Source organism: Haliotis cracherodii, unplaced genomic scaffold (assembly GCF_022045235.1).
Source record: "Haliotis cracherodii isolate W230 unplaced genomic scaffold, xgHalCrac1.p SCAF_13, whole genome shotgun sequence".
NCBI lineage: Eukaryota > Metazoa > Mollusca > Gastropoda > Lepetellida > Haliotidae > Haliotis > Haliotis cracherodii.
This window is the reverse complement of record NW_027266268.1, coordinates 38,945,944-38,973,465: the sequence shown is the minus strand read 5'-3', so window position 1 is coordinate 38,973,465 and position 27,522 is coordinate 38,945,944. Positions and strand designations below refer to the sequence as shown.

Sequence of the window (27,522 nt, the reverse complement as noted above, 5' to 3'; positions counted from 1 at the left end):
CACCAAAACAAAAAACAACACTATAAATAGCAATTCAATGTTACATCATTGTGGCCCCTTTGCCTCTGGATATATTTGCGTACAATGAGAAATGTCAAACTTTCTGGATTTATTGGCTCCTTCCGATTTCCATAAATAGCCGAATTTGTTTACAAGATGCTTGCGAAGCGTTAGTCGCCGTGTACAGTAAGCCCCGCCCACTGACATCTCAAACGCTGATTGGCTGAACCGACAGCAATAAGTAAACTCGATAACACAGTTATTGACTCCTCGTGAGTAGACGAAGCAGTGCGATGGCGGACCACACGGTACTACACGGAGGGTACCATCACCCGATATTGAGAAGCTGGAACTCGGCGAATACTACCATTACATCGGAGAACTTGATTTATCCCGTGTTCATCGTGTGAGTACAACGACGATGTCGTATTTCTGAAAATATTATACACGTGTAACGCTGACAGAATGTTTCGACTTTGAGTTGACACGAACACTATGTTATTCATACGATGAGTTTTTAGGTATGCTATGCGTTGTCTGTTTGTTGAACATAACTGTCTGGTATTGTATCACGCTAATTCAAATGTCAGCATGTCGAGAGTACAGCAGATCTAGACTCGGGGTCAGTACTCGTGTCCTGACCGACGTTGTTTACCGGTGTCGACACAGATTGTAGCCTATGGGATAGTGCACATGTCCGCTATACTGACCCTGGACTCTGAAGTTTTGTTAACTCTAGATATCTCAATTTTTATCCCAATTTCACTTCTATCTTAACTGCGCATTCTAATATTAGTAATTAAAAGCATACATTAACATTTTGGTTTTCAAAAGCACCTGTAAATGCTCTCCATTTTTAACCCAGCATCCCCTCTTTGCTACCAGAGTGAGTGAGGGAATGCTGTCAGCAAGATTCCTGCTGTATCACGGCAGCCTATAGTAGTGCAACCAAGATCTGGAAAACCAATGGTTGATAACATGAGCAGCAATCCACTCAGTGGTACAGAGTTCACCGCCATCATGTATATAAATAAAGTGGGGATATTCACTAGTGTGCAGTAGCACATATATATAAAACAATTCTCAAAATAATCACATGAAATGAATTGTTCCCCTACCTGTTTCGGCTCTGGCTTTAGGGAAAAGTGATTACAGTTAAAGATAATATTATGACATCAGTCTGTCATGATGTCACAATGCTACTGTATCTGATTCTGAATACTGCGATGCAGCTTTGCCACGATGTCACATTGACGGCATTAAATTGACAGTGGTAATATTCACAATAAAAACATACTCAGGCACTCAAAGTCTGTAGGCATGTGAGCTTGATTAAACAGGGTGGATGGACAATGTTCAAGACGAAGGGGATCTTAGGTCTGTGGGTTTCCTGCTATAGGATATTGATCTAGACTACACCTTGACTTTCAAGCTTGTTTTCAAAACGTGGTGTAGCATCAACCTATCATATTTCACAGGATGGAGAAGTTTTTATTTGATCTATACAAGTTCTTAAAAAATTGTTTTTTGTTCTTTTCACACTTTCATGAATAGTTCCACTCATAACGTTTATTATTACTTTAAATTATTCCTTGACCTATGAAGATCTGGGGTAGAATAGGTTTTCAGCAACTCATGCTTTCCGTAAAAGGTGACTATGCTTGTTGTAAGATGTGTTTAATGAGATTGGGTGGTCAGGCTCGCTGACTTGGTTGATGCATGACATCGTATGAATCAATGCTCATGATGTTGATCACTAGATTGTCTGGTCCAGGCTTGATTATTTACAGTCCACTGTCATATAGCTGGAATATTGCAGAGTGTGGTGTTAAACAACAAGCAAACAAACAAATAAATCTTCACCATATGGTGATCCTGGGTTAGAATAGGTCCCCAGCAACTTAGGCCTGTAGCAAGAGACGACCAATTGGATCTGTTGTTCAGGCTTAGGGACATGGTAGATAGCTTGTCCTGGTACCCCAACAACCCCAACGTGGATTGTTGCTCACAATATTGATCACTGGATTGTCTGGTTCAGACTCCATTATTTACAGAGCACTGCCGTATGGCTGTGATAGTGATAGTGTAGCGAACAAACAAACAAACAATCTTCATCGGTCTTTGACTTTTCCAGCGATGAAGAAGATGCAGTCCAGGAGATTACAAGCATGCCCGGCCAGTTTCGGTACGGCATCCATCGGTTGAAGGAAGCGCTTGCACCCCTGGTGGAGAAAGGGTTAAAGACAGTCCTACTGTTTGGAGTGCCTGGGAAAATATACAAGGTAGGTGGCTTTGATTCATGTTTTCGTGATAATAAAAAATGTGACAGGTAGTGAAATCACATCTTCTTGAGACAAAGGAGTTAAATGACTATAAAAGTCCAGTTTCCACCCTTGCTAAACTAGGCTCGTATAATGGAGTTACATTTTGGCTGGACTAACGAGTCTATACATAGTCCAATCGAGATCGCGCAAGGAAATCGAAATCCGGTTCATAAAATGTCGTGCAGATTTAGGTTGATTGCAAGATTTGCAAAGCATTTGCACCGCCAACTCGTTGCCAACAGATATTTTCCAAATCTTTTCATGTTTTTAATCAAGGTGCTCACGTGATTTGATACACTTCGCAATGTAACACCCGTTTTATCACAATATAGATCTTGATTATCGATCAGATCGTTTTGACTGGGCGCCGCCATTTTGTTTGAAGCAAATGCAAGTGATACGAGAGGTGGAATCTGATTGGACCATAGGAGAAGCTTAGAAGGACATAACTCGTAATAGCCATTGGTGGCGCTAAGATCGAGCCCGGTAATTCCAGTCTAGTTTGGCAAGGGTGGAAACTGGACTTTTAAAGTCAGTTAACTCCCTTGTCTCGGGAAGATTGTGAAGTCAATTCTTGAGCCAAAGTGGGCATTTTGGTAAATCATATGAAAATATCTTTCTTGAAACATGGAGTGAAACTAGTCACATATGGCTTTCGTGCCAGCCTGCCTGACTACCAGTGATGTTAATCATTGTCACCAGGTGTTTTCAGATGAAGCAAATTGCTGCTTGTGTTCCCTTGTTTTATTACTTGATGAATCACGCTAGGGCAGGGACGAGTCCAAATTTACGACCTGGGTACCCGACCCCCTATTACCCTACCCAGGAACCAGCTGTTTATCTCTAAAGTTGGGTACAAAATGTCTGATTTGGGATTGTTTTACCGGAGCTTGGCAAAAACTGTTTATATGGTAACATATATTGTCGGATCATAGGTTTTCTGACATCATTCGTTTCAGGTGGCAATGTTTATCACGATTACTTGTGCAAAACAGGGCATGTAGCATGACATAGAGATTGTAAATACTCACATGATTCCTTGTTTTAAGGAAAAGTTATTCATGTGATTATCGAAAAAAATATGAATTTTCTTAAAAGTTTGAAAACCCATAACACAGGGATACACATATAAAATGATCTGGTCATGCATACACTGAAGGTGACTGAAGCTTTATCTTTAATAAAACATAACAAGTCAGAAGGAGTGCGTGCATTGTCAGAAAATCACCTTGTTTAAAAAAAGCAAAAACTAAATTAATGCTCCCTACTCACATTTTGTGTTCATTTTGAAGAAAACCTAATAAATATTTTTTCATCACCATTGAGGGGTAGTTCGGGTAGTTCGGCATGTTTCTGTTACAATGAAATGTTCACAGTTAGCAAGACAAAAGATACGCTTGGATAAGCTGGAATTTTATTTGGGACTCATCCTTAAACTCCAAGTGTTTATTGATATATACACTCACTCCCAAAAGAAACGCGAACTATAGAAAAATATAGAGAAGTATGTAACTTAAGAAGAGATGTTTCCAATGTGTGCCAATTAATGACAAAACTGACAATCAGTCAAGTGTCACCACAGCAGGGTTTCCCCTGATGCAGAATTCTTGCATATATGACTCTCAATTAAGGAAAAATACGTCCAGAAATAAATGACTGCGTCATGACTGACGAAATTTCAAAATATCTATGTTGTTTACCAGCTTTGGAATGAAATTATTACAATTACTCACCTGAACTTAATTTATAAACATTATCTGAAGACAATTTATGCAAACATCTTAAAATTTACGTCTAGTTTTTCATTAATCATACAATAAAACATTTGACTCCCAAAAAATATTTTTGACTCCCAAAAATTCATAGGCTGAGTCAAGGTGACTCTCAGATATTGGAGTCTAGGGGGAACCCTGCCACAGAGTGACTTAATTCTTAGCACAAGATGCTGCTCGTGATTTCCAAATTTTACACTCTAATCCTGCATGAGACAAATGGTGCATCTCAAGTCATGCATCTATGCATTGAATGTGTGTAATTCTTCTTATATAAACAAACATGTATGGTAGTCACGTTTCTTTTGTCGGTGGATGTATATGTTCCGCTGCTGTAGAACTTCTCTGTTTGTAGTCTTACAGTTATGTAAGGTGAGTGGATGATGCTTTTTGCGCTGTCACGAAAGGATGTCATTATCGTCTAGATTACGTTTTCCGTTGAATGAATCACAAAGGCGTGGACTCTTGTGCCACAAACAACCAAGGTATCACTGTATTCTACTGTGTGACTGTACACTGCTGTCCTCGTAAACACAGCCTCTGATTGGTCGAAATACACAGGTGTATAGTAAAACCGAGGAATTCCATCCTTGTGTGAGGACATTTTTGTGTGACCTATAACTTGAATACTACTCCATAGATTCTTTTCAAACTTAGTGAACACTTTGTATACCTGTAGGAGAGGTGCAGTGAGAAGTTTGACTTCAATATTTGGATTTTCTGAAAAAATACAGTTATTTTGAAAAAGATTTCTTAGAATTATTTTTACTTAAAGTTAAACATTTGTGTGACCTATAATCTGAAAACTACCTCATGGATTGTTTTCAAAGTTAGGGAACAGTTTCTATGCTAATAGAAGAGGTGCGATGAAATGGTTGATTTTGATATTTGTATTTTCTGTAAAAATATCATGTTATTCATGTTGAGAACTTAGAATATTTTTTTATTGAACATTTGTGCGACCTATGACTTGAACACTACTTCATGGATTGTTTTCCAATTTGGGGTCAAGTTTCTATATCAATAGGAGAGGTGCAGTGTGAAGTTTGTTTTCAATATTTGGATTTTCTGAAAAAATACATCTATTTTTCTTTTTTTAACTTAAAATTTGTTTTCTTAAACATTTGTGTGACTGAGACATATGACTTGAAAATTACTGCCTGATTTATACCCCTCATTGAACGATGTGTCTTTATTTTCTGCTTGTTAAGTTTTGACTCGAATCCGTAAGCCGAATGATTACAAAAGTGTTGCCAAGCCATGCTTCCATCCCAATGTCAACCAACTGGGTTCTAGCAATTAACCAAGCTGAGAATAGTTCCATCAGTCCCTATCCCGGAAGGAAACTTTATAATTATTTACACGAATAATAAACAGAGCCAGGTAGAGTGCAGATCATGGCCCAGGTATGCTGTTCACAGACTCAGTCTGATGCAAGCCCCTAGGGTATATGTCAACAGTTCCTGTAATGTAAACATGGATTACTCGGAGTCTCTCCAGCCTGGAGGAGGACATAGGAGCTGCAGCATGTCAGGACACATGCTTTTTCTGAAAACTTTCAGCATGTGCCAACCCAACCCTAAAATATGCTATGGTTTTAAAAAATGACATTGAAAAGCACCCTTTTTTCTGGCAGTTCCAATATGTAGTGTTCAGGTCAAAGACTTTATGCATTTGTAACAATAGATTCATGAAAAAGATGTTCAAAGATGGTGCATGTTGTTGCCCGGCACGTCTGGTGGTCAGGCTCACTGACTTGGTTGATTCATGTCATCGATACCAATTGCGTTGATCGATGCTCATGTTGTCAATCACTTGATTGTAATTTAAACTGCAGAACTTTGATAATGATCCCTCAGGTTTCGTTGGGACTAATTTTATTGGGTTAGCATTAGACTAATGCAAATTGATACATGTGCAAACACACACACACACACACACACACACACACACACACACACACACACACACACACACACACACACACACACACACGGAAATGGACACACACACACACACACACACACACACACACACACACACACACACACTCGCTCACACACAGACACACTCACACACACACAATTATTTACAGGCCTCACTGATTTGACAAGAATAATGCTGAGCACGGCATTAAATAGCACACACTGTAATCTGTTTGATATGTAAATGTTTGTTGTTTCAGGACAACGAGGGTACGGGTGCGGACCTGCCAACAACGCCGGTTCTGCTGGCTATTGGGCTGCTCCGCAAGTGGTTCCCCCATCTCCTCATCGCCTGTGATGTCTGTCTGTGCCCCTACACCTGCCATGGACATTGTGGTGAGTCCACATGTACACTTATAATCGATATGGCCAGCTAAAGTATGTTCCTAGTGCCTGGAGGGATGATTTAGGGAGTGGTCATGTATTTTATTATTGTGGGAGTGAGATTGTTGTTAGGACTGTGTCATGTTATACTGACATCCCCACCCCCATCCCCCACCCCCCCCCACTCCATAACTTTTTGTCATGCTCCCCCCTATAATAAATGACCAGCCCCTAATTAATTTTAAAATTTAACACACACACCCCCCACCCCCACCCCCATCCCTGATAGTTGTGATCAGTTTTGGTGTACCCTGCCCTCTTTCGCTGTATCATATTTATTCTTCAGGTTGTCACACTGGCATTCCAAGGGCAAAACATAAATATCTTAATGACTGCCCTGTGGCACAGTTGAAAAAACCCACATTGCTACCTCTACGATACATATATGACAGTAAGGCCGTGTTATGGCTGATTATAATCATTACAGCTCTACACTTTCCATGTGAGGAGACACCACCATCAGAGAAAAGGAAAAGACACACAATCCAAACTTTTGTTTATTAATGAAACAGTGGTTGCAAGGATTTATTTACAATTAAAAAAATAATGTTTTGTCTAAAATTAGGATTTTTGAAGAGTTGATAGTTTTGTATATCCAGATGTAATAAAACATTTTGTGTTAACATTGTTCCAATACATTGGTATAAAACTAAATGTTAAGGATTTATCTTTTTTGGTCCTATTATCAGAGTCCCCTTGACCAGCTGGGCCATCACTTAAGTTAACTAATATGACTGTATTAACAATGACATCAATTGGATTTTTAAAATTCCATTTGGGGAGTTTACTGACATTTGGTGTAGACCTGTGTCAGAAGATCTGCACTGATCTCGATAAACATGAGGTCTACAGATTTCTTGTAGCCAATATATCAGCTGTAACTATTGTTCGGTACACAACCATACATGTCCCTCATACAGTGTCCTAATGAAACATGAAAGTCTAGGGGTGCTTGTCATTGTAAAAGTTACACACTGTATCAACTTCAAACGTTGCAAATATACTACTCAAAAGAAGTTAAGAACACCTGATTTTTCCATATGACTATAGTCAATCTGTCATGGCTTGGTGGTATTGTAACACAGTTCTTTTACTTGTTTTGAGTAGCATATATACTTGCTTTGTACATGGCGTTACATGGTACCCACAAGCTCGCTGACTTGGTTGATGCATGTCACCGATCCCAATTGTGTGGATCGATGCTCATGAGGTCAATCACTGGATTGTCTGGTCCAGACTTGATATTACAGACCTCCGTCAAAAAGCTGGAATATTGCTGAGTGCGGCGTTAAAAAACAAACAAACAAACAAACATGGTACACGACCCGTGAAGTTCCGTGGTAGAATAGGTCTTCGGCAACCCATGCTTGCCGTAAAAGGTGACTATGCTTGTCGTAAGAGGCGACTAACAGGATTGGGTGGTCAGACTCACTGATTTGGTTGATGCATATCATCATATCCCAACTGCGTTGATCAATGCTCAGGTTGTCAATCACTGGATTGTCTGGTCCAGACTCGATTATTTTACAGACCTCCGTCAAAAAGTTTGAATATTGTTGAGTGCGGCGTTAAAAAACAAACAAACATGGTACACGACCCGTGAAGTTCCGTGGTAGAATAGGTCTTCAGCAACCCATGCTTGCCGTAAAAGGTGACTATGCTTGTCGTAAGAGGCGACTAACAGGATCGGGTGGTCAGACTCACTGATTTGGTTGATGCATATCATCATATCCCAACTGCGTTGATCAATGCTCAGGTTGTCAATCACTGGATTGTCTGGTCCAGACTCGATTATTTTACAGACCTCCGTCAAAAAGTTTGAATATTGCTGAATGCGGCGTTAAAAAACAAACAAACATGGTACACGACCCGTGAAGTTCCGTGGTAGAATAGGTCTTCAGCAACCCATGCTTGCCGTAAAAGGTGACTATGCTTGTCGTAAGAGGCGACTAACAGGATCGGGTGGTCAGACTCACTGATTTGGTTGATGCATATCATCATATCCCAACTGCGTTGATCAATGCTCAGGTTGTCAATCACTGGATTGTCTGGTCCAGACTCGATTATTTTACAGACCTCCGTCAAAAAGTTTGAATATTGTTGAGTGCGGCGTTAAAAAACAAACAAACAAACAACATGGCACCCATGTGATGAGTCAAGCCTGTCTTCATTCTCACAAGCCAGCACTCTAACCTCCAGGTTGCGTCCCTAAATATGGTTGTAAAACACAGAATTCATCCACGGAAAACTGGGGAAAATGTTGACAAAATTCTTCAGCTCCGAGCTTATTCAGAAATTATTACACCTGCATAAAACTGATTCCTGAAAGCAGTGGGAACGTGCTGTTTCATGAGAATGGACCAACATAGAAATGTACATTTCAAAGAAAACAGCTGTTCAGCATTTTGATATTAAAAAAAATAATTTCATCAATATATTTCTTAATTATATGTTTTAGTGAAACTAGTATATATGATACTGTGATCCAAATTTAGATTGAAAATCAAAAGGGCCTTATCATTACCTTATCACTTACATATATACCGTATTCGACGTAATAAGCCCCCACAGCCATATTTGCTAATATTCTGGCTAGTGAACAATCCTAATTGGCACCCCTACCGATTGATCAATTTACACAAGAATTATTTATTCGTGCATAATACGTTTGTTATATGCACCCTTAATTATGGGCAATTAAATTCTGGAAAAATATATCTGTCGTATATATAAACATTTCAGGCTGTCAGCATAAACCATGAAATTTATGATTTTTCATCTCTATTGTTTTATCTCAAAATAATATTCTAATAAGAGCCCCCTCATTCTAATTTTGAGAGCGCCCTGGGCGCTTATTATATCGTATACGGTATATATGTACATACATTTTGTTAGTGTGGGTCGTTGGGAATAGGGCTGGGATGAGTCCAAAAGTTACTACCTGGATACCCACCCCTCTGTTACCCGACACTACCCAGGTACCCGCTGTAGGTCTCAAGAGATCGGTACAAAATGTCTGTTTAGGAATAGTTTGATTGTTGCCCTTGCAAAATGTATTTAGATACACGTATAATAAGATCTGGTCATGCATACACTAATGTTGACTGAAGTTTTATCTTTATTCAAACATATAAAAGTCAGAAGGAATGTGTGCATAGTCAGAAAGAAATGTGAACATTAGTGGCTTGTTGTGTAGGCATGGAGCTCTACGTAATTTTTGTCAATATACATGTATCGCGTAATGAAACTTCTCAGTACCCTCCCGGCCCGAGTTACCCGTGCCAGCCCTAGGTGGGAAGTTGGTAACAACAGAATTTTTGTGATTTGTTTGTGTTATGTGACCTAAAGTGTTGGTGTTATGTGACCTTAAGTGTTGGTGTTATGTGACCTAAAGTGTTGGTGTTATGTGACCTAAAGTGTTGGTGTTATGTGACCTAAAGTGTTGGTGTTATGTGACCTTAAGTGTTAGTGTGATGTGACCTTAAGTGTTGGTGTTATGTGACCTAAAGTGTTGGTGTTATGTGACCTTAAGTGTTGGTGTTATGTGACCTTAAGTGTTGGTGTTATGTGACCTTAAGTGTTGGTGTTATGTGACCTTAAGTGTTGGTGTTATGTGACCTAAAGTGTTGGTGTTATGTGACCTAAAGTGTTGGTGTTATGTGACCTAAAGTGTTGGTGTTATGTGACCTTAAGTGTTGGTGTTATGTGACCTAAAGTGTTGGTGTTATGTGACCTTAAGTGTTGGTGTTATGTGACCTAAAGTGTTGGTGTTACGTGACCTTAAGTGTTGGTGTTATGTGACCTTAAGTGTTGGTGTTATGTGACCTTAAGTGTTGGTGTTATGTGACCTAAAGTGTTGGTGTTATGTGACCTTAAGTGTTGGTGTTATGTGACCTTAAGTGTTGGTGTTATGTGACCTTAAGTGTTGGTGTTATGTGACCTAAAGTGTTGGTGTTATGTGACCTTAAGTGTTTGTGTTATGTGACCTAAAGTGTTGGTGTTATGTGACCTTAAGTGTTGGTGTTACATGACCTTAAGTGTTGGTGTTATGTGACCTCAAGTGTTGGTGTTATGTGACCTTAAGTGTTGGTGTTATGTGACCTTAAGTGTTGGTGTTATGTGACCTTAAGTGTTGGCGTTATGTGACCTTAAGTGTTGGCGTTAAGTGACCTTAAGTGTTGGTGTTATGTGACCTAAAGTGTTGGTGTTATGTGACTTTAAGTGTTGGTGTTATGTGACCTAAAGTGTTGGCGTTATGTGACCTTAAGTGTTGGTGTTATGTGACCTAAAGTGTTGGTGTTATGTGACCTAAAGTGTTGGTGTTATGTGACCTAAAGTGTTGGTGTTATGTGACCTAAAGTGTTGGTGTTATGTGACCTTAAGTGTTGGTGTTATGTGACCTAAAGTGTTAGTGTGATGTGACCTTAAGTGTTGGTGTTATGTGACCTTAAGTGTTGGTGTTATGTGACCTTAAGTGTTGGTGTTATGTGACCTTAAGTGTTGGCGTTATGTGACCTTAAGTGTTGGTGTTATGTGACCTAAAGTGTTGGTGTTATGTGACCTAAAGTGTTGGTGTTATGTGACCTAAAGTGTTGGTGTTATGTGACCTTAAGTGTTGGTGTTATGTGACCTTAAGTGTTGGTGTTATGTGACCTTAAGTGTTGGTGTTATGTGACCTTAAGTGTTGGTGTTATGTGACCTTAAGTGTTGGTGTTATGTGACCTTAAGCGTTGGTGTTATGTGACCTTAAGCGTTGGTGTTATGTGACCTTAAGTGTTGGTGTTATGTGACCTAAAGTGTTGGTGTTATGTGACCTTAAGTGTTGGTGTTACATGACCTTAAGTGTTGGTGTTATGTGACCTCAAGTGTTGGTGTTATGTGACCTTAAGTGTTGGTGTTATGTGACCTAAAGTGTTGGTGTTATGTGACCTTAAGTGTTGGTGTTACATGACCTTAAGTGTTGGTGTTATGTGACCTCAAGTGTTGGTGTTATGTGACCTTAAGTGTTGGTGTTATGTGACCTTAAGTGTTGGTGTTATGTGACCTTAAGTGTTGGCGTTATGTGACCTTAAGTGTTGGCGTTAAGTGACCTTAAGTGTTGGTGTTATGTGACCTAAAGTGTTGGTGTTATGTGACTTTAAGTGTTGGTGTTATGTGACCTAAAGTGTTGGCGTTATGTGACCTTAAGTGTTGGTGTTATGTGACCTAAAGTGTTGGTGTTATGTGACCTAAAGTGTTGGTGTTATGTGACCTAAAGTGTTGGTGTTATGTGACCTAAAGTGTTGGTGTTATGTGACCTTAAGTGTTGGTGTTATGTGACCTAAAGTGTTTGTGTTATGTGACCTTAAGTGTTTTTGTTATGTGACCTTAAGTGTTGGTGTTATGTGACCTTAAGTGTTGGTGTTATGTGACCTTAAGTGTTGGTGTTATGTGACCTTAAGTGTTGGTGTTATGTGACCTTAAGTGTTGGCGTTATGTGACCTTAAGTGTTGGCGTTAAGTGACCTTAAGTGTTGGTGTTATGTGACCTAAAGTGTTTGTGTTATGTGACCTTAAGTGTTTTTGTTATGTGACCTTAAGTGTTGGTGTTATGTGACCTTAAGTGTTGGTGTTATGTGACCTTAAGTGTTGGTGTTATGTGACCTTAAGTGTTGGTGTTATGTGACCTTAAGTGTTGGCGTTATGTGACCTTAAGTGTTGGTGTTAAGTGACCTTAAGTGTTGGTGTTATGTGACCTAAAGTGTTGGTGTTATGTGACTTTAAGTGTTGGTGTTATGTGACCTTAAGTGTTGGTGTTATGTGACCTTAAGTGTTGGTGTTATGTGACCTTAAGTGTTGGTGTTATGTGACCTTAAGTGTTGGTGTTATGTGACCTTAAGTGTTGGTGTTACATGACCTTAAGTGTTGGTGTTATGTGACCTTAAGTGTTGGTGTTATGTGACCTTAAGTGTTGGTGTTATGTGACCTTAAGTGTTGGTGTTATGCGACCTTAAGTGTTGGTGTTATGTGACCTTAAGTGTTGGTGTTATGTGACCTTAAGTGTTGGTGTTATGTGACCTTAAGCGTTGGTGTTATATGACCCTAAGTGTTGGTGTTATGTGACCTAAAGTGTTGGTGTTATATGACCTTAAGTGTTGGTGTTATGTGACTTTAAGTGTTGGTGTTATGTGACCTTAAGTGTTGGTGTTATACCACATATAACATGGATGGTTCACCTGAGATATGTCCTGTAACACACATACAGTATACAACCTTGTGATACGACAGCCAGCTGTTGACTGGCAGTGGAGCCAGCAGATGGTATAAACACAATTACTTTCATATAGAAATATGATATGAGGAAATGCAAGTTATTATTGATATGATATGAACTTCATCTAATGTATGGCAAATGTATTCAGGCTATTCTGTTTCTATTTTTTCCTGTAAGCAGAATATTTGATTTGGAAAACTGTTTCCCATTATATAAAAATGGGGAAAGAGAAATATAAAAAAAATATTTTGGGGTTGGTTTATTTATTTTACAATTATTTATCATTTGTTGTTGACCTTGCTGAACGTCATTTGACCTTGCTGAAAGACAAGTGACCTATTGTTTTGACACTTTTTTCTTGTCCATCTGTTGTCAATCTTTACATTTGTACCATCGCCTAGGAAACCTCGAGGTCTATGAAGCTGGTTCCTCCCACTCAATCTTACGATCCAAGTTGTTACAAGGCACTCATTGAAAATGTTCAGGTTATCACTCACTACTGCATGTTTCATTGTGAAACCTATTTCATGCAGAATAGCATGATGTTACATGTTTTGGGGCACATGTCGATTTTTGCACTGAAAAATTGCCATAAACTGTTGGTATTTGCAATATTGATTAACATTGTAGGTTTCAAATTTCTGGGCATTATTGAGTGTTTGATTAGCAGAAACTGTAATACGAAGAAACACTGAATACTCTGTAACACTGAATACTCATTAACGCCCACAAATCTGATAACACCTGGTGTTTCTCCTCTGATTCGATAAAACTCCATGTTTTCCCAATCTCATTAAAATCAGACCTTAGTTCTCGCTACCGCTAAACAAAGATCTGAGGACATCCCATTACGGGTCACGTCAGACCGACCTTGCGCGAACTTTGACCGACAAATAGAATGACCAGTTAGAGGGCAGCTTTCTCGTGCTTTACAGCACTAATTTCAAATTGGCGACTATGCTTCGAAACATATTTTCACAAATTCTCGATTACAAATTTGGGAACTAAGGTCTGATTTTAATGAGATTGATGTTTCCCCATCATGCAGGTATTCTGAGAGAGGATGGAAGTCTGGACAATGAAGCCAGTATTGCCCGTCTCGCAGCCATTGCAGTCAACTATGCCAAAGCAGGTATGTTGTAATTATCTATCAACTGTTGGTTGGTCTGTATAAGTTGGGGTGTAACGATTGATCAAAGTATTGATACATCACAATTGTCCATGACGTGGTAGATATCAGTAGTTACCATGGTGTCATGTTTCACTATCGACAGTATCGATCATCTAGAAGAAATGAAGTTACTTTTATCCTATTCTGTTGGGATTCCAGGGTGCGTAAGGGCTGAGTTGCAAAGCACCAATCGCTTGCGATGTACAGCGATTTGCCTTACAAGAGTGCACTTTCAGCCTCTTGCAACCGAAAAAAATCGCTGGCTGAGGTCGCTTCGTTCTCAAACCAAAATGGCACCTGAGTTTGACAGTGGAACAAAAATGTCTTGACTGGATCAACTGGGAAATGACCAAAGGCAGCCAACACCCCATCATCCTCAGTCTGCTCCACATCTTCAAAGTAGTCATAAATTTCATCAGCTTGTCATCGAGCCTCTTCTATTACGTTCTTCATTACGTCAAGGCAACCAAACAGTAGTTGCGCTGCCATTTTGGAAGAGTGCGCTAGTACTTCAAACTGTTGCAGCAGTTAATTTGCTTTCTCTAAGCGATCCTCGGCTTGCAATGCGCCCAACCTATAGCCTTGTGATAATAGGTGACCAAATGGTCCAATGGGGGACCAGCTAGATAAGACTGCCTATGTGCACTGTAGCATTCCGGTCCGACGTCTCAGATTGGCTACAAGTCATAAGATGAATTTACGACTGATATCAACCTTACCCTAGCCATTGCCTCTAAATCATGAAATATGCATATGCATAGCCAGGCCTTAAAGCTGCAATAAATGACCAGGTTTATTTATGAGTACAGGAAGCTAAACACACGAATCACAGTTCTGCACCAGATGACACTTTCTTCAAATACATCAGTCATATCTCTGACACATTCAGCATAAGTAATGATGTTTGTAAATAGGTCTAAATATTAAAAAAACATTAACAGTTTTAATTACAGGATGGATCTTGATTATAAAAGCATCAAGATCTTACAGAATATTATCCAATCACAGCTGCTAGTTTCTCCACTGCGCACTCCGTCTTCTGATTGTGACTTCGTGGAGTGCAATCACTGCTGGTCTTCTATAACAATACAGGAATTCTTACAGGCTCTTACACTTGTATTCCCAGGTTGCCAAGTCATCGCTCCCTCCGACATGATGGATGGTCGGATTGGCGCCATCAAGAAGGGGCTGAGAGAGGCGGGTCTCGACAACAAAGTCGCCGTCATGAGCTACAGCGCCAAGTTTGCCTCCAGCTTCTATGGTCCATTCAGGTACAGGTCATCTTCACTTCCATTTAGCATCTTAGCGCTATGATGATAGTGTATGTTTGTTTGTTGTTTAACACAGCACTCAGCAATATTCCAGCTATATGACAGCAGTCTGTAAATAATCGAGTCTGGACCAGATGATCCAGTGACTGACATCATGAGCATACACCTGCCCACCGGCCCCTACTATAATTTCAAAAGTTATGGCCTGAGAACCAATTCTTTAATTTTTTTAAGCATAATAAATGTAATAGGAGTATTGCTCAGCTAACGTGATGGGGATTCTGGGATACATTTGGTCCCCCGTAGGTTGTGACTAAGTGGGTTGGGTGGTGAGGCTCGGTGACTTGGTTGATTGTAAGTCATATTACCCCGACGGATGAATCTTTGCGAATAATGTCAATCACTACATGGTTTGTCCATCCCTGACTCTTTTTTAAATAATGCCTTTTCAGTGATCAGTGATCCATTCATATATATTTCACCACTATTTGCCTGCTTTGCTAAATGTAATCTTGGCAGATAATCGAGAGTGGTTATTCATTTATATATTGTTAGTTTCAATGTTCAGCACTTTTTAATAATTTCATGAGTAATATTGTAATTTCTCCTTATCACAGAGATGCTGCCAAGAGTGCGCCGTCCTTCGGAGACAGGAAGTGCTACCAGCTGCCCCCAGGATCCATCGGACTGGCGGAGCGGGCGGTGGTGGGTAGTCCGGGCTCTGAAGCTCACCTTCTATGTTCATGTGATCTCACCCAAATCTGTTCTGCCTTACCCTCTACTTCAAGACCTGCCAATTCCTCCTGATGGACGCTTCAACTCCCAGTGAAGCATGCATTATTTTTTGGGCTCATTAGATGTCAGTTCTTCTGTGACCAATGTCAAGGTCATCTACTGTCAGCTGCAGTGTGTACAGGGTAGTGTTTTCTTACAATCTAGGTCCATGCTTTGTAAAGTGAGACAGAAAAAAGACACCCCCACAAACAACAGACAACACATGCTTCCTGAATAGTCACCCCTATGGATGCTAAACAAAGATCTAAGGACATCCCATTAGGGATCACGTCAGAAAGACCTTTCATCCGACCAATCAGAACATCGCTTACCAGATCATGAAAGTGACTGTTGGAATGTGATTTCTAATTATGCAACCTTGAAAACTGAAACACAGGGTATTCTGAACAATAGTTACGGGCTTAACGATTGAATCAATACAATCTAGACCATCTATTAGCCATTCCAGAACGTTCTTTTGTTCAGGTTTCAAATTTTTAATCGGGAATTTGGCAATATGTTTCGAAGCATAGTCGCCAATTTGAAATTAGTGCCGTAAAGCATGAGAAACTCTTCAAAGCTGCCTTCTGATTGGCTAATGTTGACTTGTCAGTCGTTGAATTGGTCGGTCAAAGTTCACACAACGTCTGTCTGATGTGACCCATAATGTGGCGGCGTCCTCAGATTTTTGTTTAGCGGTAGTGAGAACTAAGATCTGATTTTAATGAGATTGTTGACATACAGAAGTCCGATTCACTGCCCTAGACACTAGAATTTAGAAGCCTCCACACTAATTTGTTGGCTGGATTTCTCCCTAAACACTGTTGAATTTGCTGAAAAGTTTGTTTGGGAAGTACAAAGACAATGGATGAATATGGTCACCAAAAGCTTTTCTGTTTTCTGCTGCTCATGAAATATCACAAGACAAAAAATATTGATTATGTTTATGTAATAAGGTGGTAAGGTTAGTTAGATGAGTCTGAAAAATTCATTTAATGATGCCGACATTGACCTTATTTTCAAGGTCACTATTTGCTTCACTGATCTGTTCTTCATCTGCGGAGGGCACGGGTGGCCCAGTCGTCTAAGACGCCACGATTCGCTGTGCAGAGTTGAGTCCCTTGGGCACGCCAGAAACCTATGATTGTGGGTTCCAATCCCGGTTCGCCCTGATTATGTTTCTAGGTTTGTCAGCACCATACCCGTGCTCGTGGGTTTCCCTGAAGTGGTAAACGTCTGAGACCTGCATCACTGCGGGCTTTCCTTCCACATTAAGCTGACACACCGCGATATAACTGGAATACTGTTAAAAGCGATGTAAAACCCAACTCACTCACTCACTCACTCTTCATCTGGGTGGACTTTCACGGTAATAGTTTCAGCAGGAATGTCGTCCTCCAGATGTCTCAGTATAGTTGTGATGGGATGCAGATGAGGATGGTCCTACTATTTCAGTATCGGGACGTGGCGGAAGGTGCGGACATGCTGATGGTCAAGCCAGGGATAGCATACCTGGACGTGGTCAGGATGACCAAACAAAAGGTATAAAAACAACTTTGGTCAAGACTTGTAAAATTCAAGTACTGGTGACATTTTCTAGTGGAGTACTTCTTTTGACATGAGGTAGATGACAACTCTGTTGGTCATTTTTGCTGACGTGAGAATAGATGTTGTGGTACGGGCAACACTGAACAATACACAACGACACAACTTGGTGGCTACCTGCTGATTGCGGGGTGTATCTTGTAGGATAAACAGTGTCTTGTCATATTTGGTTTGTTTGTTTGTTGTTTAATGCTGCACTCAGCGATATTCCAGCTATGTGGAAGTGGTCTGTAAATAATCGAATCTGGACTAGACAATCCAGTGATTGACATTATGAGCATTGTTCGACATCATGAGCATCGATCAACACAATTGGGATACAATGACATGTTTCAACCAAGTCAGCAAGCCTGACCACCCGATCCCGTTAGTCGCCTCTTTCGACAAGCATGGGTTGCTGAAGATTTGTAACCCGGATCTTTACAGGTCTAGAGCTGTCATGATTCACTGGAGTAAGGATTCATGTGTAACGATTTACTTGTGCAACCGTGCTGTCACGATTCATGTGTAACCGTGCTGTCACAATTCATGTGTAACCGTGCTGTTACGATTCATGTGTCACCGTGCTGTCACAATTCACTCGTGTAACCATGTATTTAAGATTTCATGTGCGATACACACCATTTTCCCCATATATCAATTCATGTTTTCGCTTTGTATTGATTTTTAACATGTGAAATTCATGTTTTGCAATAACCCGGCCCGGATGAATCAGGCAAGGTTTACTGTGACAAGAAACACAATGCTAGGTCTGATTGCAAAATATCTTTAGAATGTCACAAAATCAGTCAGACGAGTTAACATGAACTGGTTGAACTATTGTAAGCCAGGCTATGTGAAAAATGGCGATTTACACGCTCAAATGATGTCAATAGTAGGGCTGGGACAGGTAACTCGGGTACTTGGGTCGGCTGGGTAATGAGTAGGACCCGGGGACCCATGGACCTACCCGGACCCGTGGTTAGTCACGTAATATATTGTTTAAAGACATAAATTATCAAGACCTCTATGTTTTAACTACAAGTCACTAATGTTTGCAGTTCTTTCTGACTACTAAGCCCATTCTTTCTGACCTTTATATGTTAGAATATATACAAAGCTTCAGTCAACTTCAGTGTGTACACCAGATCATTTTATACGTGTATCTAAACACATTTTGCCAGGGCTACGGTCAAACTTTTCTCAATTGAACAGTTTGTACCTACCTCTTGAGACCTACAGCGGGTACCCGGGTGGGGTCAGGTAATAGGGGGATGGGTACCCGGGTGGGGTCAGGTAATAGGGGGATGGGTTCCCGGGTGGGGTCAGGTAATAGGGGGATGGGTACCCGGGTGGGGTCAGGTAATAGGGGGATGGGTACCCGGGTGGGGTCAGGTAATAGGGGGATGGGTACCGGGGTAGTAGATCTGGAATCATCCTAAGGCTAGCCTTAGTAAATAGGCATTGCTCTATGTATCATGTCTATGTGTCATGTATTAGAGTTGTACCACCACATTTGTTTCAGTACCCAACACATCCACTGGCAATTTACCATGTATCAGGAGAGTACGCCATGTTGTACCATGGGGCCGCGGCCGGAGCGTTTGAGTTGAAGGCCATTGTCCTGGAATCTCTACAAAGCATGAGAAGAGCTGGTAGGACATTTCTATACGATACTTCAGGAATTATTCGATGGCTAGAAGCTGGCCAAAGATTTTTGTTAACAGGAGTACACAGACTTTTATCATACCTCCCTGTCAGAATGATGAGATCTGATTGTTCCACGTAATCTTAATAAAATACTGAGTAACCCGCCTTGGAGGGTAATAAATTTGTCAGCAGGGAAATAAATCTCTTATACCCCGCCATGAGCACTACATACTGCACGTGGATTTCTGAATCCATAATTCCCCACTTCAAAGCAAAATTCTGCACGCTTTTCCCGAGTCAGAGGAAGCCACGTGACACAGCACGAGTTAACCTCAGCTCAACAGCTGTTTTCTATCAATTTTGAATTTGTGTTAATTCTTTTACAATGTCATATTAAAACATTTTGGTAAGATAAATTTGTTGTAGCAGGATCACGCGGGGTACATGGGGTTTTATGCGTCCCTCGTTAGGTTTTCTGAAACCATTTTAAAAATCCTCACGCGGGACGCATAAAACTCCATGTACTCCTCGTGATCCTGCTACATCTTTTAATGGCAGTCTTGCCAGAATCCACCTCTAGTGTATCAGATCCCAGCTTGAAATAGAAACTTGTATATCTTTATCTTTGGAAAGAATTTTGAATTGGAAGTCCAACAAAGAAGTAATAGCAATCCATAATGACCTTTCCCATTGTTCAAATTTATTTTATCCGAGACCTAGTGTCATAAGTCATAAGTAAAACACATGGAAATCAGGTTAAATCAATCGGTGGCTTGGCACTCCTGTCTTCATGTCTTGGACCCCAAGAACTACTGTAAACAGCTTTATTTCTGCGCCGTTAAAATATTGCGAATACCACACCAAAGACAATACTGCGACGAGATATTTTTGCGAGTTGCCGTGTTGAGATGACCCCTCGATTACCAAACAATAGACAGCTTCTCTCCGAAGCTAGTTAATCTGAGTTGGCCGGAAAGTTGACCGGAAGGGATTGCAAGGGGTAACAGTGACGCTAATTGGTCTGTTTACACTGTCATTTGTGATCTATTGTGTGACCATTCTGCATTCATTTGTGTTTTTAACTTATTGAGTAACTTGTGGTTTTGGTTGATGATTTCAACATTTGATGACGTGTTGCAATGAATAAAGTATGTATGTATTATTTATACTTATTTTTGCGTTTTTAATTTTTGCGATTGAGTCTTGTTCGCAAAACTCGCAATAATAAAACGGTCGCAAAAAATTCCCTGTTTACAGTATTACTGAGAGATCCATTGGCTTAAAAATAGATGACCCATGCAAGCCACTGATAGCTGACAATTCACTTTATGACGCGTTGCCTGTAATTCAACTGAATGATTTGAGATAAAACTTTCATCCGCAGGCGCTGACATCATCATCACCTACTACGTGCCGCAACTTCTTGACTGGCTGAAGTAGCAGCGCAGAGAGACGACTGATCACAACATTCATCAAAAGACTCAGACTGAAAAGATACATGGACTAGTCTTCTCATCTATATGCTCACAGTGTGTCTGTCCATAAGATCCACTGCTTGAGCTGAGGGCTACTTAAGTAACACAGGATATATTTTTGTGTTTTAGTTAATGTTGGACATATTTTATAAAAAATGCTATTTGCAGTTAACAGTTTAACTGCAGACCATGTCTGTGTTCAAGTAAGGTTAATAAACGCCATCTCCAGTGTAGATGTAAACTTAGCTGAGTGGGAAGCAGTGCACTTGACATATCCCCGTGTTATGGGTTTTCGGATGCTTAAGTAACATTTGTAATTTTCTTGTTAATCACAAGAACCACTGTTAAACATCTCACTCACTTATAAAAGATGACTTTATCTTAAAAACATGTCATCATCTGAATATTTACAATGTCTGTATGACGCCACACACCATGTGTTGGTGCGAGTAATCATATTAAACATGGCTGACCGAAAACATATGATGTCCAACAACCTATGACCCGACGATACTTTAAATTTCATTTGTTTTGTCAAGTGAACAGTGTTTGTAGATATTTCAGTAACTCAGGTAAATAGTTTACACTTAAAATGGCTTTCTGCATACAGATTTAGTATTTTAGTACAGAAAGTGTTTGAACATTGGACCTGGCTGGAAGGCTGCATCAGCCTGTACGTATGCTCCTAGTTATCTCCCTTCGTTTTGGAGGCCACTTTTCACAGCATGCAGATGTACAAATTCCAGATAGTGTTTACTTAAGATTTGACTTCCATATTTGGGGTGTTTTTAGGGGTATAAATGTAAAAATAATAGCGTGCAGACTTTGTTGACATTTTGTAAGTATGTACAGCAATTTTCAAGTTTATACCTCTATAATTATAGGGGGCATGGGTGGCCCAGTCGCCGCGATTCGCTATGCAGAGTTGCGTCCCTTGGGCATGCCAGAAACCCATGATTGTGGTTTTTAATCCCGGTTCGCCCCGATTATGTTTCTAGGTTTGTCAGCACCATACCCGTGCTCGTGGGTTTCACCGAAGTGGTAAACGTCTGAGACCTACATCACTGCGGGCTTTCCTCCCACATTAAGCTCACACGCCGTGATATGAATGGAATATTGTTAAAAGTGGCGTTAAACCCAACTCACCATAATTATATGGAGAAATATATTGACATAAATTCTTATAAAAAAATAAGTCAACAATAATAACCTGACTGGTCAAATGTAACAAGTGTATTTTGGGGGTTTGTGTATTCTCAACTTTTGGCCATGGGAGACCTACCAATTTATTATGAGAGGGGTACACAAAGTATTGATCTAGACTACCAGTTGTCAGACTTTCATTTTATGCAAGCCTCGGTGGCTGGGTGGGTTAAATCATGACTTTGCGTTCTGGCGATTAGGTGCCTCACTCTGGCAGTGTGGTTCCTGATCCCAGATGGGATTCAACCCCCAAAAGTACTAGAATCTGTATTATACTATATATAACGTTTTTTACTTTATCCACTATCAAAAGGCATTGTGTATTATAACTTACAAGGTTGTACTGTGTTCTGTTTCTTCTTCTTGTATATAATGAGCCACTGTGCAGTAATATATATTTAGCTTCAACAGAGGCTTTTTTGTTCTCATTATAAGCAGATCGTTACCTTCGATATAATACCTGCCTGAGCGAAGATCTTACAAACCCTCAATAGGAGGTCACGTCAAGTGTCGAGGCTTCTAAATTCTTGGTACAGTCGAGCGAATATTCAAACATCATATCTGATTTCCGTCTCTAAAAAAAACCCAGAAGCATAAATGAGCAGTTCTGAATGGAAATAATAAAATCTGTGCTGTAATATAGCTGTGGATATATATACAGCCTGTTGTTTCTGAGCGCCAAAGTATAAACACCCCAAAGAGCGTGTTTTTTTTTTAGTTATGATAAAAATTTTAACCTCTGGTGGTACATAACTGAAGTCAAATTGTTTATGAAAGCTGATAAATGATTGATTCAAGAATCTGTCATTTAGCTTGGGCAGTCAGTGTTTGCTTAGGGCTTACCTGACACGTCCTTTGTGAGACTTGTCTTCCGGGGTCTGTGATATTTGAGGGTTCTGATGGTGGCGATTTTTAGGTAGAATATTTAGAGACTTTTGTCAGTCGACAGTTATCATGTTACAGGCAGTACAATCAGTGCAGATAGGTTATAAATGTTTGTTTTGTCAGCAAATGGTGGAACACAGCATTATTTACTTTTTATTTTGCTTTATTTTCTTTATGGATTTCATGTTTTTCTAAACAAATTAATAAAACAAGAGTGAAAACATTGTAGGACCAAAACTTTTACTGCAAGAGTAATACATTTTTTTGACAAGTCATTTTCTTTTAAATGTTTAAGGATATCCTGTTTCAGATGGTGTTTTTGAGTCATCTTATTCCGATGAGTAATCCCATCAGGACCCATGTATATGTCCTGGTGAATGTCTATTCACCTGCTGGCATTGCCTCCCCCACATGTAGCAATATCTGTGGCGTTCAAGCTGACTAGATCTCAGTGTATTGATTGTTGAGTACTGCATACTTTTGTCTGATTGGATAGAGATGATGTCAACATATCAAAACACCCCCCACCCACCCCCAACCCTACGCAGTCCTGTGCCTTTGGAGGAGTTTATGCAAGCAATTTGCTCCTCTCGCTGTGCTTCCGTTGATGTGTGATCTGATTCCACGTTACAGTCCTCTTGCTGAGCTCTGTTGATGTGCGATCTGATTCCACGTTACAGTCCTCGTCCCTTGGTCTACTGCTCTTGCTGTGCTTCCGTTGATGTGTGATCTGATTCCACGGTCCACTCCTCTTGCTGAGCTCTGTTGATGTGTGATCTGATTCCACGTTACAGTCCTCTTGCTGAGCTCTGTTGATGTGCGATCTGATTCCACGTTACAGTCCTCGTCCCTTGGTTCGCTGCTCTCGCTGTGCTTCCGTTGATGTGCGATCTGATTCCACGTTACAGTCCTCGTCCCTTGGTCTACTGCTCTTGCTGTGCTCCCTTGATGTGTGATCTGATTCCACGGTCCACTCCTCTTGCTGAGCTCTGTTGATGTGTGATCTGATTCCACGTTACAGTCCTCTTGCTGAGCTCTGTTGATGTGCGATCTGATTCCACGTTACAGTCCTCGTCCCTTGGTTCGCTGCTCTCGCTGTGCTTCCGTTGATGTGCGATCTGATTCCACGTTACAGTCCTCGTCCCTTGGTCTACTGCTCTTGCTGTGCTCCCTTGATGTGTGATCTGATTCCACGGTCCACTCCTCTTGCTGAGCTCTGTTGATGTGTGATCTGATTCCACGTTACAGTCCTCTTGCTGAGCTCTGTTGATGTGTGATCTGATTCCACGGTCCACTCCTCTTGCTGTGCTCCCTTGATGTGTGATCTGATTCCACGGTCCACTCCTCTTGCTGTGCTGTTGATGTGTGATCTGATTCCACGTTACAGTCCTCGTCCCTTGGTCCGCTGCTCTCACTGTGCTCTGTTAATGTGTGATCTGATTCCACGTTACAGTCCTTGTCCCTTGGTCCGCTCCTCTTGCTGTGCTGTTGATGTGTGATCTGATTCCACATTGTTACAATCCTTGTCCCTTCTACTCCAACTTTGCACCTACATCGATGTGAGAACTGAGTTTTGTTTTGAACAACACTGTCTGTGCTTCACTGGTAGGATTACTAACACTGGCACTCAGTGTTTGTTTGGGCTGACGATCGAGGACGTATTTACAATTGCAATAGTTGAGAACACTGTTGTGATACTGTTGCAATGTAGGTACAGCTACTACAACTATATCGCGGTCGCTTGATGAGTAGTTTTAAAATCAACCACAACATCTATGTTTACTTAAGAATTGACTTTCACTTTGTGTGAATTTGTTGGAGTATGAACCTTTATAGAATGAGGGCCAAACTTTTTTAACATTGGAGCTTGTAAATTCATAGATTGCTGTAGACTGTCACTGTAGTTTAGACACTGATCGAGTCAATACTATGATTCTTGGCTTGGGATGTGCATTTCTTTTTGTTTTCTGGGATGGGTTGTAGCGAGTATATCGCTTAATGGGCATGCAATCAACTCCCTGACTTATCCAAATGTATGCTAAAACGCTAAGTTCAACATTAAAGGGTCTAAATGACAAGAGACACCACGCTTTTCTGTATTTATTCATGCTGGGGAATTCCCAGGGGTTTCCCAATAGGAACTAGTCAATCAGTATTTGTCATTTCAAGAATACAATCTTGAAAAATGTGTTATTCATACACTTATGAACTTCAGTGTCGTGGTCATGTGACCGACCTTTCGAATATTTCAAATTAAAAATTTATTATAGGTTGCAATTGATGTACTATTGTATGGCAGTGTGTGCTGCAATGTGATTGGTTGAGAAATGTGATTAGATAGGATTCAAGGCCTGGACTATTCACTGTGCATGAATACTTTCCTTGATCTTTTTTTCTCAATCCAAAATTAGAAAAAGTTTGATCAAATCTAGTTTTTTCCCCACATTCTGCTAAGAGTTCACTTTGATATAGAGTGCTTCAGAAAGGAACTGATAACCTTTAGTTTGCATGTCAATGCCCCAGATTTGTTTCAGTTGGAATCCTACAACTAACATTATTGATTCCAAATGAAATTTCCAGGCACTGAAACTTCAATAAACCCTGCCAATCTGGAAACACATAATATGTTGCTGGAAATAAGACTAAGGAAACAATTCATCAACAGTTCGATCAGTTGCTACAGGAGTGTAAAGTGATTCTCCAGGTTTTGTGATTCTGCAAATGTTTTAACGTATTTATTTGAAGATGAACATATCAATTGTGTACTTGTATACACGTGGCAGTGTTGTATATATATATATATATATATATATGTATATTTTCTGTATTTTATATATATTATAATGAAATGTTTTAACCTTTTAGTGTTGCATTGAATTGAATAAACCTGTATAGCTGCTGTTCTCTACAGCGGGGCTTTCAGCAGAACAATGACTTCATTTCTGCGTGGAGTTTTCTTTAATTTAACTTCTACTGGCTGTGGAGTAGGGTCGGTAGCTTGGGTCAGTCCTTTGTTTAATTCAGCTTACGCGTGATTGTCCTTGTTAAAAATACTTACCCCCAGCCTTTAACCAGCCACTACATCTTGAACATGTGGACAACCCACAAGTCATTTACTTTGTGTGGCATATTTCATCGTTGAGATCATCCTCACAGATGCAGGCATCATAGTTCATGTTTGGGGAACTGTTCGCACCCCAGTTTCACCCAGAGGTCTCAACAAATCATCACCCACTGTCTCCAGAACAATGGCAACAATAAGCTCCCATTGTCTTCAGAACAATGGCAACAATCAACACCCACTGTCTTCAGAACAATGGCAACAATGAGCTCCCACTGTCTTCAGAGCAATGGCAACAATGAGCTCCTACTGTCTTCAGAGCAATGGCAACGATTATCACCCACTTTCTCCAGAACAATGGCAACAATCATCACCCACTGTGTTCAGAGCAATGGCAACAATCATCACCCACTGTCCTCAGAGCAATGGCAACAATCATCACCCACTGTCTTCAGAATAATGGCAACAATCATCACCCACTGTCTTCAGAGCAATGGCAACAATCATCACCCACTGTCTTCAGAGTAATGGCAACAATCATCACCCACTGTCTTCAGAGTAATGGCAACAATCAGCATCCACTGTCTTCTGAACAATGGCAACAATCTTCACCCACTGTCTTCAGAACAATGGCAATAATCAGCATCCACTGTCTTCAGAACAATGGCAACAATCATCACCCACTGTCTTCAGAACAATGGCAACAATCATCACCCACTGTCTTCAGAACAATGGCAACAATCATCACCCACTGTCTTCAGAACAATGGCAACAGTCATCACCTAGTTTTCAGAACAATGGCACCAGTCATCACCAAGTTTTCAGAACAATGGAAAAAATCATCCTTTAACTTCACAACAGAGGCAACACATCACACAGTTCCTTCACAACAAAGGCAACACATCACGCAGTTCCTTCACAACAAAGGCAACATATCACACAGTTCCTTCACAACAAAGGCAACATATCACACAGTTCCTTTACAACAAAGGCAACATATCGCACAGTTCCTTCACAACAAAGGCAACACATCACACAGTTCCTTCACAACAAAGACAACATATCACACAGTTCCTTCACAACAAAGGCAACATATCACACAGTTCCTTCACAACAAAGACAACATATCACACAGTTCCTTCACAACATATCACACAGTTCCTTCACAACAAAGGCAACATATCACACAGTGCCTTCACAAGGGCAACATATCAAACAGTTCCTTTGCAACAAAGGCAACCTATCCCACAGTTCCTTCACAACAAAGGCAACATATCACACAGTTCCTTCACAACAAACACAACACATCACACAGTTCCATCACAACAAAGGCAACACATCACACAGTTCTTCACAACAAAGACAACACATCACCCAGTTCATTCACAACAAAGGCAACATATCACACAGTTCCTTTACAACAAAGGTAACACATCACACAGTTCCTTCACAACAAATGCAACATGTCACAAAGTTCCTTCAAAACAAAGGCAACATATCACACAGTTCCTTCACAACAAAGGCAACATATCACACAGTGCCTTCACAAGGGCAACATATCACACAGTTCCTTCACAACAAGGGCAACATATCACACAGTTCCTTCACAACAAAGACAGCATATCACACAGTTCCTTCAGAATAAAGGCAACATATCACACAGTTCCTTCACAACAAAGGCAACACTTCACACAGTTCCTTTACAACAAAGGCAACATATCACACAATTCC

General features: G+C 40.4%; 1 protein-coding gene across 1 annotated transcript; it reads left to right on the top strand.

Moving 5' to 3' along the window:
* Positions 1-239: 239 nt before the first annotated feature.
* Positions 240-25,669, top strand: LOC139459910 (delta-aminolevulinic acid dehydratase-like). Its single transcript, XM_071241634.1, has 9 exons — positions 240-406; positions 2,135-2,282; positions 6,282-6,417; positions 13,766-13,849; positions 15,015-15,159; positions 15,777-15,864; positions 17,389-17,475; positions 19,043-19,172; positions 20,552-25,669. The coding sequence occupies exons 1-9, from the start codon at positions 294-296 to the stop codon at positions 20,605-20,607; spliced, it is 987 nt and encodes a 328-aa protein (XP_071097735.1). The 5' UTR covers positions 240-293; the 3' UTR covers positions 20,608-25,669.
* Positions 25,670-27,522: the final 1,853 nt, after the last annotated feature.

Bases quoted from the DNA above. Each gene is read 5' to 3' on its own strand.
- LOC139459910 (XM_071241634.1), top strand. From the start codon at position 294: ATGGCGGACCACACGGTACTACACGGAGGGTACCATCACCCGATATTG. The intron at 2,283-6,281 runs GTAGGTGGCTTT...TTGTTGTTTCAG, and splicing joins TGCCTGGGAAAATATACAAG to GACAACGAGGGTACGGGTGC. The intron at 6,418-13,765 runs GTGAGTCCACAT...CCCATCATGCAG, and splicing joins CACCTGCCATGGACATTGTG to GTATTCTGAGAGAGGATGGA.